General features: G+C 49.5%; 1 protein-coding gene and 1 non-coding gene across 8 annotated transcripts in view; one reads left to right on the top strand and one right to left on the bottom strand.

Annotated features, from left to right (window-relative positions):
• RIMS3 (regulating synaptic membrane exocytosis 3) overlaps positions 1-15,465 on the bottom strand; it is a 42,713-nt gene that overhangs the window by 11,517 nt on the left and 15,731 nt on the right. For 2 of the 7 annotated variants that reach the window (XM_043461744.1, XM_043461750.1), the window contains exons 2-5: positions 14,314-14,482; positions 9,140-9,308; positions 8,525-8,772; positions 2,987-3,128 (exon numbers count right to left, since the gene is read on the bottom strand). In XM_043461744.1, the coding sequence (XP_043317679.1) occupies positions 2,987-3,128; positions 8,525-8,741 (359 nt within the window). In that variant the 5' untranslated portion in view covers positions 8,742-8,772; positions 9,140-9,308; positions 14,314-14,482. Of the gene's footprint in view, positions 1-2,986; positions 3,129-8,524; positions 8,773-9,139; positions 9,309-14,291; positions 14,483-15,465 lie in introns of all 7 variants that reach the window. The other 5 variants (XM_043461745.1, XM_043461746.1, XM_043461748.1 and 2 more) reach the window with 5 other exon arrangements.
• Positions 10,576-10,647, top strand: TRNAS-ACU. Its single transcript has one exon. It is a non-coding gene; the product is annotated as a tRNA-Ser (tRNA).

The raw sequence follows: 15,465 nt of genomic DNA, 5'->3' as shown, positions 1-15,465 counted from the left end.
TGTACTACATGCTCCAAATGGGTATGGTTTCATCTGCACAACCACTGTAGGTGGCAGGAGCTATAATCCAGTTTTACAGATGAGAAAACGGAGGCTCCAAGAGGTAGGAGACTTGCCTTGCCTACAAAACACTCAACTCATACACTGCTGGTGTGACCATCATAGGAAATGTGCTATTTTTGCATGTCCTCAAGCCCAGATGTTCTGGGTGTGGCCAGAAGAGAAAGGACAGGTGAGGGGGCTGGTCCAGAACTGCCCAGAGGCTATAATGGACCACAGGATATTCCCAGATCTCGTAGGACAGCCCAGGCTCCTGCCTCGAGAGAGAAAAGGCTGTCCCAGAAGCAATCCCCTGTTGGACCCTTTGGCCTGAGTCCCCTTTGGCCAGAGACAGGCAGGAAGGGGAGACAGGCTGAATACACTTATCAGAAGGGCCTGTGTCTCTCCCTTGCCAGGCTCAGCTTCCACTCCCTAGAAAGGGGCTTTGAGGTCCATCCATTTGTATTGGCCAGAGTTAGCAGTAGTCTAACATCACATTTTTTGGATAGTGGGATCTGAAAAGGCTAAATGAATAGCTGACAGTCTCGATTCATGTACTTGCCTCAAAACTCCACAGATCTGTAAAACACAGGCTGGTTATAAAAGTCATCACCTCAGTAGAACCAAAAATTACTTTGCAGGTTTGCTAAGTTATTTCAACTTCTTAGGTCTCAGACATATCAATGGCCCAGAGGGAGTTTACTGAACATGCCTTATGAATATATATATATATATATGATGAAATATTTCTCATCACAACAAGAACACTAGAACACCTTTTAACTCAGTATTCCCAAGGCTAGGCACCCATCCCACACAGTATCAAAAGCGGGCGTGATGGACCTCCCTGGTGGCGCAGTGGCTAGGAACCCGCCTGCCAATGCAGGAGACGCAGGTTCAATCCCTGGTCCACATGCTGCAGAGCAACTAAGCCCATGCACCACAACTACTGAGCCCTGTTATGCTCTAGGGTCCAAGAGTCACGACTAATGAGCCCCTCTGCTGCAGTTACTGAACCCCATGTGCCTACAGCCTGTGTCCAGAGAAGCAACTGCAGTGAGAAGCCCTTGCACCGCAACTACAGAAAGCCCGCACGCAGCAACAAAGACCCAGTGCAGCCAAAAATAAATAATAAAGTGAATAAATAAATATAGTGTGTATATGTCAAAAAAAAAGTAGGCATGATCCCAATGTTCATAAGCAGTACTATTCACAATAGCCAAGATGTGGAAACAATCAAAATGTCCATCAACAAATGAATGGATAAAGAAGGTGGGTGTACTATGTATCCATAACTATATATATTTATCCATATATATATATATATATATAAAATATATCCCCATACAATGGGATACTACTCAGCCATAAAAAAGAATGAAATAATGCCATTTGTAGCAACATGGATGGCCCTGAAGATTATCATACTAAGCGAACTAAGTGAGACAGGGAAAGACAGATGCCATATGATATCACTTATTCATGGGATCTAAAAAAATAGTACAAATGAACTTATTTACAAAACAGAAACAGACACAGAAAACAAACATAATGGTTACCAGAGGGAGGGATGGAGGCATAAATTGCCTCCATATGGGATTAACAGATATACCCTACTATATTAAAATATAAACAGAGCACTACATTCAATATCTTGTAATAAACTATCATAGAAAAGAGTCATAAAAATAATATATACATAAACATCACCAAATCACTTTTCTATATACCTGAAACATAATATTGTAAATCAACTATACTTCAGTTTTTTAAAAAAGAGAAAGGATAACAACAAAAGGAAATATAACTCTTGAGGTCACAGAATTTCAGGAGCTTAGTATAGACAGTGCTGAGATTGTGAACAAAGATTTTGGGGTCAAATGTCCTTAATTCAAAACCTGACTTCACTATCACTTTATAGCTGTGACCTTGGGAAGGTGCCATACCCTCTTCCTGTGCCTCAGTTTCTCCACGTATAAAATGGAGAGACTGGGAGCACCAACATCCCTGAGGGCTACTGTACTGACTGAGACACTCTTTCGGGCCTGATAGTGGCTGGTAGATTGCAGAATAAGAGGCCCTGATCTGAAGAGCCAGCAATGCCCTGCATATGGTAAGACAAGTTCAAGCAGCTACTCGCATTCACAGAAGCAGGCATAGTACTGAGACGTGATCATAGAATCTCAAATAATAGGGCCATAGAATTCTGAAATTATTGAGCCTTAATGAAGCTGATTCAGAAAATCTTAGTCATATATCCATCATTTCATAGATTTGAAGAGATCAAGGGAATATCTAACCCAGAGACTTTCAAATTTTTGACTGCAACCCATATGTATATGTAAGAAATACATTTAACGTCATAGAACTATGTGCATCTATATATACAAAAAGAAGCTCACAAGGTAACTCTTCCTTCCTCCATAGTTTATACCTGAATTTTCTATTTCCTTTCCTAATGTTGGTTTTGACCCACTAAACCGATTTGACTTCCTGCCTGTGAGTCACCACCCAGTTTGAAAAAACACCAATCTAGTCCAAATTCCTTCTCTAAGCTCCAAGTAAGTCCACCTGTGAGAATGCCATTCATCTGCGCTGTACCAGCTGCTTTGCATTTAAAAGATTTTAGGAGCCCATTTTCCTTTCTAGCTCTCTCCTCTGGAGTGGAAAGGTGGGTGAGTCCTGGGAGGTGGGAGGCATGAAACATCCCAAAGGGATGGGCTGCTCTTGGGCCACTGGAGTATTCTGATGGGGAACAGCGGCCAGGAGCAATAGGAAGACTGGGGCCCAGGCGGCTGGTGTCCAGGGGTTGGGGACCAAGGGAGGCAGGAGTACAGAAGAACTCAGATATCTGGCCTGCAAACCCAACCAGATTTTCCAGCCCTGCGCCGGTGCCCAGAGGACCCAGGTGGAGGGTGGGGACACGGCAGGGGTGGGCTGAACGCACGTGCCATCGGAGCTATTGCTGTTGGTGCTCCCGTCTGTGGACTCCCGGCTGCCCTGGCGAGGGACCCGACTCCGCATCTCCACGGCAACGCCCGTCTCCGTGCTCCGCCGGATGTTGCTGCGCAGTTTCTTGGTGGCCCCTTCTGTGACCCCGCCCCGAAGCAGAGAGAGGGAAGAAGGTCAGATCGCTGATGAGGCTTCGCTGAGATCACTGCTGAAGTCAACCTCTTGGGAGGGGGCAGGATAGGCAGGGCTCTGACTGGAGGCAGGGGCAATGCTGAGATGACCTCTAGAGCCAGCCCACAGCCTGACCCCTGGTCCTGCTCAGCGCAGTGACGCAAAGCAGATGAGAAGGGTGGCTGAAGGCAGAGTGGAGATGTTGGGGCTGTGGGTGGGGAGTCAGCCGAGTTCAGCCCTTGTTCCTCAGCCTCATCCTCACCAGGATCCCCTGACCCACACCTTCCCACTCAATCTCAGCCCTTGCCCCAAAGGGTTAAGTTTCTTCTTCTGGAAAGTTTGCCTTCTCCAGAATCCTCAGATTTGTTTTTCCTTTTCCAAATACTCTCATGAACCCTATCACCCCCAGAGGTCACAAACCACCTCTGTGAAACCTTCACAGGTCCTATAAAAAAAATCCACATGAACCCTGGTCACGGGCAAACTAACCACCCACTGTCAATGTGGCTCTGAATGTGGAGGGGGTTGTGTGTGGAAAGGCCACTAGAGAAAGAAGTCAGAGAGAGACTGTTAGGTTGACCTGAACTGATTTTGGCTTGAGGAAGAACCTCAGAAGCTATGTGTTGAGAGCTTACCCCCAGTGTCTCTTTACCTCCTGTCTGGGGAGGGGCGGGGGGCTCTACATCTCTAACCCCTCTCTTTTGTCTTGCAAGGAACATGGGACACTTTGCTTCTCTGAGCAGCGTACCATCCTGCCTGGTTTCCACGGCAACCTCCTCAGCATTGCAGTGTGGTCCCTCTAGACACTCTCTCCTCCTGGGGGCAGGGCTAGGGCAGTGAGGGGGCAGAAGACAGCTTGTGGGTTTGCAGGGACTTCCCCTGCTGGAGCTTGTATGCCTGAGGCTCTTGATGGGGAAGGAAGTGGTGTCACTCTGAGAGGGACGGTACCAAAGGAACCTTCTGCTGTCACTGGTTAGAGGCCCAGGCAAATTAAGAGTGGAGTTGCTTATAGGGATGGGGAGAGACCAGGGTGAGGCAGGCAGCAGAGAAGCATGGGGAAGGTGGAGCTGGTCACCCTGGCAATTCCCACTCACACCCAGCAGTGGGTTGGGAAAGGATATTCAAGACCCCAGCCTGGGAAAAACAGGGACTTTATCCTCCTGCTTCGCCCTACTTATTTTTCAGGAAGTCCCATTGGGAGAAGAAAGGCTGAGAGGGGCAGCATCACTAGTGAGTGGGATGGGGGACTGGGAGTCGGGGTGCTGGTAAGGAGGAATGTCTTCTCTGAAACCTACCTAGCTTCTGGGATATTGGAATAGCTACTATCCAGGAATCAATAAGATCATCAAAGTGTCTGTGTTTCTTACACACACACATATTCACATAGAGTCATATTAGCTCATGCATTTCTTTCACTCAGGCATACATACACAGAGTGCCAACAATCACACATATTGATACAGTGATCTCACACACAAGGTCATGTGTTATGTTCATACATCAGTCACACAGTCACAAATGGTCCAAGTCTTTGTCATATGTACACACGACATAGTTTGCCACATGCACGTGACCTTCACACCACAGCACTAGGAGTTGAACCCATCTGCTCAATCATATATATAGATGCAAATCCAAAAAATGGTGTGTGTTCTACCACATGGGACTGGGTAATCATTGTAGGTGGGGGAGACTCGCCCTGTCCCTTGGTCCTAACTGCCACAGCCCCTCTAATCCAGTTAGAAGACAGAAGGGTCTGTGGGGGCCGCACTTTATCTTCCTTCTCCTCAAATTCCCCCAACATATACCCTGAGCTGAAGTCAGAGCCTTACTACTCATGACTCCAAACCCCCTGCTTCTAGAGCTTGGGAAAGCTTTGACCCATTTGAAGAAAGTTTACTTTCTTTGAGCTGCCCGACCTACTGTAAGCCACTGCTTAGGGGAGTTACAGAATCCTGAAATGTCCCTGTCATTTCATAGATGGGGACCCTAAAGTCCAGGCACTCATAGAACTGAGTGAGACCTAGGCCCACTGACTCCCAGTCCACTGATGTGCTATTTTTCACTCCCCTCCACCAACTCCACATTGGTTTGAGATGTGATTCAGCAGAGATTAAGTTCTATGTCTCTGGGTGGGGAGGAAGGTCTTGCAACCTCAGAGAAAATTCCTCTACTGGTTTCACACCAGTCCAGTATCTGAACCCTGTTGATCTAGGAAGTAACTTTACGTAGTCTTTCTCCCTAGAGAATTGGACCAAGTTGCTTGCAACAATTCTGTGGTCCTTGGGGACCAACAGACTCCAGGAGCCATCCCATCTATCCCACCACAAACAAGGAAGAGGAAGTCAGCCTCCAACAGCACTCCCCAGGGGATCTCCTGGAATGATCCTGAGCCCTTGCCCCACCCCTGGTCCAGAGTCCAGAGCCCAGAGCCCAGAGCGAGGCAGCAGCTGTCCTTGGTACTGAAAAGAGAAGCTCTGTTTGATCAAAGGCAAGAACAGCCAAAGATGGCCCTGTGTGGACCCAGCTGAAGGCCAGACCAGAGCCCATTTGTGTCCTGGAAACCCAAAACTCTGACCCCACTTTCCTCTCTGCTCCCACAACCTAAAGAATGTTAGATCTAGAAGGAAGCTCCATTTTACAGAAGAAGAAACAGAGGCCCAGTGGGAAAGTGAGTTTCTCAACGTCCCTCAAGTAAGAGCCAGGACTAATCCTCTAAAGTTTCAGGGTGAGTTTTTGGAAGGCCATTCTAGGGCAACATGAGGAAAATAAAATGGAAGGAACATGCAAAGAGCAGAGGAACTAGAGGGGAGGCTGGTGCAATCATCCAGGCTTTGAAATGAAGAGGAGGGAATGGGCGAGGCTCAAGTCAATGAGAGGTATGGAAGATCCTGGGATGGGCAGACCCAGAACCCAAATAACTGGGTCCCAGAGAGGGGTTTGTCCCCACTTTACACAGCCCTGCCCTTCAGAGAACTGGGCCATCGCAGCAGGGACAGCAGGGTCACACTGCTAGGATCTTACCCCAGAACAGAGCTTCCGGGCCAGTGTCCACAGTGACCAGCCCCATACCTCCTTCTGGGGTCAGACTGTCCCATCCAGGAGGATGGGCTCTAAACTGGGACACTGGCAACCCCAAGGCCTGGGAGAAAAAAAACAGGGACAAGGAACTGTAGATGGGAGGGGAGTATGCTACAAGCAAGGGGTGGCTAAAGAAGTCACTTCTTTTTTGGCCCTACTGTGTGACCATCAGTAATAATGACCAACAATTTACCAAGTATCTACTATGTGTCAGGCAAGAGGTGGGGGTACCTCTACCTATCCTATCTCATTCAGTCCCCTGGACAACTCAGCAAGGCATGTATTATTGTCCTCATGCTATAAATGAGGAAGTGGGCTCACAGAGGTGAAGTAGCTTGCCTAAGCTGCCCAGGTAGTAAATGACAGGGTGTCTCTCTGAAGGTCAATTTAAAGTCCTTATCTTTTCCAGGCTCAGATGCCTCATCAATGAAATGAGTACAACGGACCAGAGGGTCTCCAGGGCCCCTTTCTGCTCTGACATTTGGCAACTGGATGATTCAGAGGCCTTCAGTTAAAAGGGCAGTGGGCAATTCCCCTGGCCCCCCAGGCCTCCAGCCGTGCCCTTGCACTGTGCAGAGACAAGTGATCCAGAAGCCCCGTCATTGATTGTTTCTCCACAAGGCTGGAGGTCATCCTGGTGTCTGCTCCAATCCCTGCTTGCTGACTGTGGAGTCTGGGTAGGTGGACAGTCCCAGGCATATCACTGACATGTCTCTCAGTGACTCAGGCACTTGCCCTGGCCTTGGAACAGTGTCTCTCCAAATCATCTGGGCATGAAGAGACCTTTGGGTCTAAAGCTGAGTCAGCTGATTCAGCCAGAGATCAGCAGGGCTTGGTTTCCTAAAGCCAGACTCCTGGGGCCCAATATCCCCTCCACTGTCCTAGTCTAGTCTCCCAACCCCTTGGTCCTGTCCTAGCCCAACTCCTAGATTCTTAGATCCCCATCTCCCCGACTCCCTTAGTGTCAGGCACATTCACAGGGGCCATGCCCATCCAGGGATGCTGATAATAATCTCAAGCCCCCTCCTCGTCTGGCATTTCTTTGAGCCAGAAACCATATCGCAGCTTGATTGCTGGAAAAGACCATCCCACATGCTCCTGTGGAGGGCTTTGTGAAAATCTATTTTAAGGCCTGGAAAAATCCCCCCACCCCCAGCCCCAACCGGGAGTCTCGAGGAGCATTCTCCCCAGATCCTCTGGCGCCCCCACCCCCTCACCACCCCCATCCAGCTGCCTATTTGAAGGTTTCTTAGGGAAGTTGTTACTCTGAGCAAAATAAGCAGGAAGAGATTTTAAAACAAAACCAGCTGGTGTCTGGGTTGATGCCACCAAGGGAGGAGGTCCTGGTGGGGAGGGCAGGCTGGCTCCTCTGTGACATGAGCGCCAGGGCTGACTGTGTGTGACGAGGTGGGTCACCCGCCAGCCTGGGGCATAAGTGGGATTCTATAACCAGCTGTTTGGGAAAGCATAATGTATTTATCAGGAGGTAGCTATTAAGGTAGTGTGTGAATGTAGCTTTCTGAGGTATGTGTGTACACATGTGTGATGTGTTTCTGTGACCACGGGCCACTGAGGGTACATATATGTTACTGTGCTTCCACAATCTGGGTCTGTGCATCTGTGTACAGAGGACTGTGTATGGTTTGCACAGCTGGTTTTATTGTGATCATGTTTAGTGTGAATGGATGTCTTGTGTTCTCCTGGCACTAGGGGTAGCTTTTTTGAGCGACTGCGTGTGCTAGCCACGTGACTATGTAGGGCACGTATCTTTACGTGTGTGTCTCTCTTGAGGATTGTAACATACATGTGCGGCTATTTGTACTTAAGAAACTCAGACATTACAGGTGAGACTGAATCTCCTGGATGTGTCCGTGAAGTGGCCGTGTCTGAGCATGGTGTTAGGAGCACAATGGCTGTATAATGAATAATTGCTGATTAGTGGGTAAGTCTGTAGATAGAGGCGGCAGAGTATAAAGGTTGGGAGCATGAGCTCAGAAGCCCGATGCTGGGGTTTGAATCCAGACTCCACCACCTACCAGCTGTGCAGATTAGGGCGTCTTACTTCCCTTCTCTGTGCTTCAGTACCTGTCTCAGAGAGGCACATGAGGAGTCAGTGGGTCAGGACACAGACTGGACTCAGAACACACTGGTGTATAGTACTGCGACATTAAGCGTTTGTGGGGGTGGGAGTGTACACCCACGAGGACAGCCCCTGGGCGCCCTGTGACTGCAAGGTGAGGTGCCCCCCCCACCCCCAGCGTGGGGTGCCCCACGGCCTCACCAGCCTGGGGGAGCTGGAGCGTGCTCTTGCTCCACTGGGTCAGGCCCACAATGGCCACCATCTTGGCCCCGAGGCTGCTGCGTCGCTTCTTGGCAGTGCTGGTCCCGGCGCCGTCCCCAGCCTGCTGGGACCCACAGATTTCCCCACTGATGCTGGAGCTCCGCACCACGTTCCTGGAGGCCGCAGCCGAGGCCGGACCTGACTCCCCGTTAAACATGGTCCACGGGGCGGCAGGACCTCAGGCAACCCTGCAGTGGGAGGGGCAGAGAGAAAGGGGTCCCACATCAGACCCCGGGCCACTTGACCTCAGCCCTAGCCCTTCCTAGCTGTGTGACCCTGGGCAAGGCACTCAGCCTCTCTGAGGTCGCGAGGATTAAATGAACAGATCCATGTAAAGGGTGTGCACAGAATCTGGCTCCATCAATGCGATTGTTCTCACCAGCATGTGGCTGCCCCGACAAGCGACCTGGTTTGGCAGGGAAGGTGGAGGCTGTGCAGGCATGTGACCCACTCTTGAATTCCAAGGGCCTCTACATACTAGCTGTGTGAACTCGTGACCAAACATCCCGGGGTTTCAGTGAGCATCTCAGCAAAATGAGAAACGGAAGCACTTACCTCATAGGATTGTTGGAAGGATTAAATTAGCTCAGATGAAAGTGCCTGGAACCGTGTCAGGCAAAGTGTAAATATTCAGCAGGCGTGACTGTTGTTTTCACAGCCAGTAATGAGAGCAGAGAGAACAAATGTGGCTCCAGCTGGGCAGACTGCCGAAGGGGTCCTCCTGCTTGAAGGGAGTGGGACAGAAAAGTGTAAAGAAGCAGGAAAAATCACCCTTAATTGCATGACTGGGAGGCGGCCACGACAGACATTTTAACCTATTTCCTCCCAGTCTCTTTTCTACACATTTAAAAAAATAACAACTCATCCTGCCAATACAATTTTCTATCCTGCTATTTTTCACTTAATGTTATATCACAAGACCGTCCCAATGTCATCAACACTTTTTAGAAATGTTTAAATGCCACCATAATGTTCCATTGTATGGGGGCAGTATAATTAAAATACTTCAATACAGTTACTGCTTAGATCAAGTCCAACTTTCTCATCTCTCTCCCTTTCCCTTTCTCTCCTCTTTTAAACAGCACTGCAATAAGGATCTTTGTACACTGATTTTTATCTGCTTATTTCCTTAGGATCAACTCCTGGAAATGAAGTGACTGGGCTATCGAGTGTGAATGCCGCTGGTAGCTTCTCCCTTCCTGCTTCCTGGCAGCGTGCTGGTTTTATCCACCCCATCCTTTGTTTCAGAGGCAGATCTTGATCTGTTTAAAACAATCAGTGAGCGGCATTCACCTTGGTTATTCTTACTGGTCCAAGGGTGGGCATGTGACTAAGCTGGTTCAATCTGATTTAAGGGGAAGATTTGGATTCCAGGCTTACAAGAGAGGTGGGTGCTTCTCCTTCTGTGTGTCTCTCTTTTCCCTTCCCCAAGGCCTCTCCCTGAGACACAGCCCAGCCTAGGATGAAACCAGTGCTGCTGAGGGTGGTACGGCACAGAGACGCCTCCCTGGAACCCGCCTTCTCTGGCTTTCCAGTTATGTGAGACAATGTCCTTCCCATTGCTTAAGCCAGCTTGAATCGGGTTTCTCTGTTACATCCAGAAGCATCCTACCTAACACCGACAGCATAAACATATTTCTGATTCTCGGAATACATTGCCAAATTCCTTTCCAAAGTCGACAAATTTACTCTCTAATGCTGCATTCAACAAATATTCAAAGGGAATGTAGCCAACAGTTCATAGTAACTGGGTTTCTCTGATGGCTCAGTGGTAAAGAATCCGCCTGCCAAGCAGGGGAGGCAGGTGCAATCCCTGTGTTGGGAAAAATCCCCTTGAGAAGGAAATGGCAACCCACTCCAGTATTCTTATCTGGAGAATTCCATGGACAGAGGAGCCTGGTGGACTACAGTCCATGGGGTTGCAAAACAGTCAGACACAACTTAGCGACTAAACAACAACCACCATGACATATTGATGTTCTCTTTGGGCTTCCCTGGTGGCTCAGATGGTAAAGCGTCTGCCTACTATGCAGGAGACCTGGGTTCGATCCCTGGGTTGGGAAGATCCCCTGGAGAAGGAAATGGCAACCCACTCCAGTACTCTTGCCTTGGAAATTCCATGGACGGAGGAGCCCTATAGGCTACAGTCCATGGGGTTGCAAAGAGTCAGATGTGACTGAGCGACTTCACTCACAGTAACTATATATTGGAGTGGGTTGCCATTCCCTTCTCCAGGGGATCTTCCCACCCCAGGGATTGAACCTGGGTCTCCTGTATTTCACGCAGATTCTTTGCAGTCTTAGCTACCAGGGAAGCCCAAATGGAGTATTGCTTTTCAAAACTGTCAATTATTATATTGTATACCTATAACATATAATACTGTACATTGACTATACTTAAATTTTAAAAACTATCCCCCCAAAAAAGAAAGTCAGTTATCCCTAAATTGACCTATAGTTTCAGTGTGATCCCAATCAATATTCTAACAGGGCTTCTTGTAGAAATTGGTAAGACAATGTCCTAAAATAACCAAAGCAATTTAAAATTTTTTACCTATTCATTTTTTCACATGGAACCATAAAGGCCTACAGCACTATGTTAGATCCAGGGACAGAACACAGTGATTTGGTGGTTCTATACATTACAAAATGGTCACCACAAGTGACCCCAAGTTTGAACTATGACTCATATTCATGCTAAGGGTCATCACTTTATTTAATAATATACCTGAGAAAAATATCTTTTCTCTGAGAATAAAATTAAGAAAAAAGTAAGCCCCTAAAACTCCTGGGCCTACGCTGAGTGCCAACAACGCAGTAATGAGCCGGGCCAAATGCGTCCTGCCCTGCCAGAGCCTCCGGTTTGGGGGAGAAGACAGACAGTGAACAACTAGTTATGCAACTCACTGTTTAGTGGCAGTTCCGATGAGAGCTAGGAAAGAGGACGGGGGGCACTGGGAACTACTCTGGGAGCAGGACTGCAGGCGCCCAGGACTCTGTTTAGTGTGGACGTGGGGTCTCCTGCGGTCGTCCTCGAAGTCCGAGGCCTGGGCAGGGTTCAGAAGGGACGGCTGCAGGTGGGCGCTGCACCTGGCCCTCCCCAGTGAGGTCCTGGCCCCCAGGGCGGCGTCCCCCTTCCAGGGCCCTGTCATCCCGAGGGAATCTGATTTTTCAAAAGGACACAGAAAGGGGAGGGGAAACGGGGGTGGGAAGGGAAGGCATCACTCCAGGCAGATAGCAAGACAGGCCCAGACAGCCGAGCACGGCTGCCTGCGCTCCTGGTCGGCTCCTGTCGGCCTGGCGAATGAGCGCTGACAGTAGGGATGAGTCAAAGCCGCGTCTTGCCTTCTTTGTGGCTGTCTGGCCTGTTCTCGCTGGCCCTGTGATGTCTGCAGAGTCTCGGATTGTATTTCTCCATCCATCCCCCATCAACCTTGCAGCTAATGGAAAGTCCCCCTGGACTTGGGTCTACGATGACCTCTTTAGTTTCCAATTCTAGTGCCAGTCTGTGTGTTTGTTTGGTATCTGCATGGTCTTCTGGTGGACAGTGGGAAAGGGCTTATCTGATACTTTGAACTGGCTACAGCATAAACCTAATTTACTCCTTAGGGTATTTCTGTTACATGCGCAGTTATCTCCATGTCACAGATGAGAAAAATGAGTCTCAGAGAACTGAAGGCCTCACCCATCCAACTCAGCTAAGAAGGAGCCAGGCCTGGACTCCTGTTCTGGGTCTTTTGTTCTCACAAAGAGACAGATACGCTCAGCAGCCCCTGCCCTTTCGCCCCAGAGCCCACCCAAAGAGGGGAGCCCAGCCCTCCTACACAGGTTTGTCCTGGATCTCCAGGCTGAGAAAACCCCAGGCAAAGTATCTGTGATCCAAAAACCTGCTCTGGCCCAGGTTCCCAGGTTGGCAATGAGCATCTGAGGGGCAGCAGAAACACCACTCAGACCACAGCTGGAGAAGCAAGTGCTTCCTGGGTGCCACAGGGGAAGAGAAGAAAGAGGGTAAGGGACAAAATTCTTAATCCTGCCAACCCAGGGGCTCATGTTTCCTCATGAACAATGAATGGAACCAACAAGCAGATGGTTTGACATCCAGGACTCTGCACCATCCACAGCCGCGTTCTCATCTTTAACTGCCCGGGAGAGCTGCTGAATGTTTTGGAGGGCCCAGGGTCTCAGGGCCTGACCTCTGGTCCCAAGTCCAGGGCAGGGCAGCTGGGAGAGTTCAGAATCAGGAGGTGGGATGATAATGTATATACAGATTCTTTGTGTGACCTTCTCTGGGCCTGGGTTCCTCATCTGTGTGTAAACCGAAAGGGTCGGATAAAGTCTAACTCTTGAGTCCTTTCCACACACAAGGCAGCAGCAGGCTCAGAATGAGAGCTCCGGTTGCTTCTTGGGCAGCCAGTCTAGCTCAAGACAGAGAGCCAGTCGGAGCCAAGTACCTGGCCTCCATGAGGAAGGCAGTGCTGCTCAGAGCAGCCCCCCAAGTCATCAGAGCACAGGATGGGAACAAGGCAGCAGGTGGAGATGGGAGCAGAGTGGAGAGGGGCCAGCACACAGCATTTCACACATTGGTGGTCCTAAGAGATGGCTAAAGGAATGTCTGCAAAAGTCACTGCAACAACGCCCTGCCTCCGAGCAGGACTGCCCCTTTTCTAACGCAGGTCATGGCTCCTGATGGAAGGAAACCCTCCCATGATCTTGCCAGGTCATGGAAGAATCACTCTAAAGTTCTCCCTCCTGAAGACTCTATAGTGACAGCTTGGACATCCCCTCCAGGGGTCCCTTCCCACTGTCTACCATACCTGCCAAGCTCCATGCCAGCATATACCTTCCAAGTTCCCCAAGGAAGGAGTGTTTTCTTTCCAGCCTTCGGTGTTGGATCTGTCCTGGGGTCTCAGTACCCTAAAGGCTCCCCACACCCTCCCCTGAATCCTGACAAAAGCAGGACTCAAGTTTCTGCCTGGCCACCCTGGGCCCCTTGCTCCTTTTGACCATGTGTCTAACCAAGTAATAAACCTTCTCTGAGCATCAGTAAAAGTGAAAGAAGAAAGTGTTAGTCTCAGTCATGTCTGACTCCTCGCAGCCTCATGGACTGTAGCCCACCAGGCTCCCCTGTCCATGGAATTCTCTAGGCAAGAATATTGGAGTTGGGTAGACATTTCCTTTTACAGGGGATCTTCCTGACCCAGGGATCAAACCCAGATCTCCCACATTGCAGGCAGATTCTTTACCATTTGAGCCACCAGGGAAGCCCGTGAGTGTTGGTAAGGCTACCCAAAAGCCCAAGATGAAACTACCTACTCACTCTTTCAACAGAAAATACCAAGGAATCTGTCACAGAGTGGTGACCTGTTAGTCTGGAAGGAATGGCAAGTTACTAAGGCTCTTACTACCCCTCCCTAGACATCACTAATCCATCTCTCCTTCTCACTGGGGCCATAGTTAACTTCAGAATTCTTCTTAACACAGTGCTGCATCACCAACTGATGAGAACCAGCTCATGAGGTCAAACTGATTTGCCTCCCTATTCCAACCCAAGCCTTTCATTTTGCAGAGGAGGAAATCAAGGCTCAGAACAGGAAGGAGACACACCCAGGGTCACAGAGAAAGCTGTCAACAAAATCAGACCTCCAAGCCAAGACTCCTAACTCCCAGGTCCTGTATCACCTGGCAGGTGTCTCCTCCTCCCCTCTCACCTTAAAGAAAACCCCGACTCACTGAACTGATGAATCCGAGTGTAGTGTTCCCATCACAGGGGGCCGTGCCCCTCCCAACAGCTCACCCCTAGGGCATTTACACAAGTCTTCCGTTAACTTCTGAGACACCAGTTTTCAAGAGAGGAGGTGAAGACAAAGTAGCTTCCAGGAGGAGGTGATGGGATAAGAGTCTGGAAGAAAAAAGGAGAGCTTAGAGGAAGGGCTGGAGAGGACACCTGTCCTCCAGGGCTTCCAGTAGCTTGTGGAGTAAAAAAAGACAGACTTTGGAGATAGGTGTGTGCACTTGAGCCAATCATTCAAACTCTTTGATGCTATTTCCTCCTTTAAAACTGTCCAAACTCCTGGGTCCCCTAACCTACCTCTTAGGGGCCTCAATGGTAAATTGCTGGTGCTAATGCCAAGGGACTCCTCCAGGTCCAAATGCTAACGAGTTCTAGATCCTAGTCTCCCTCTGTCTTCCCCCTGACTGATGGGGTCTGTGTCCCTCCCCAGATGCTCTGTGACACAACCAGCAGTCAGGAGTGTGTGTACTGGGGAGAGGGTGTTGGAGGGCAGGGGCCCGACTCCCAGCTCCAGCTCCGCCCCCAGTGTGTGACCCTGAGCAGGTCATTCAGCTTCTCTTGAACCTCCATCTCCTCTTCTATAAAATGAAGTTTACTGGCCACCTGGATCCAGCCCAGCTCTCTGGGCTGGACTGGAGATCAGATGACTTAATGAGCATCTGTGTACAGTGCTTTTTTTTTTTTGAAGCAAAGTTCTTATATAAATATATCTATTTATTGGCTGTGCTGGGTCTCATTTGCTGCACAGGCTTTGCTCTAGTTGTAGCAAGCAGGGGCTACTCTCTCGTGGTGCTGGCTTCTCTTGTAGAGCATGGGCTCTAGGGTGCTCAGGCTTCAGCAGCTGTGGTTCCCAGGCTCTGGAGCACAGGCTCAATAGTTGAGGTGCAGGGGCTCAGTTGGGCAGCGGCATGTGAGATGTTCCCAGACCAGGGATGGAACCCGTGTCTCACATGTTGGCAGGTGGCTTCTTCACCACTGAGCTACCAGGGAAGTCTCAGCACAGTGATGAAAAGCACAGGCTTTGAGACTTGCCTGGTGGTCCAGTGGTTAAGACTCTGTGCTTCCACTGCGAGGGGAAGTGGATTCAATCC

Source organism: Cervus canadensis, chromosome 2 (assembly GCF_019320065.1).
Source record: "Cervus canadensis isolate Bull #8, Minnesota chromosome 2, ASM1932006v1, whole genome shotgun sequence".
In the NCBI taxonomy this organism is placed as follows: Eukaryota; Metazoa; Chordata; class Mammalia; order Artiodactyla; family Cervidae; genus Cervus; species Cervus canadensis.
The sequence above is the reverse complement of the archived record's forward strand: the minus strand, read 5'-3'. Positions and strand labels throughout refer to the sequence as shown.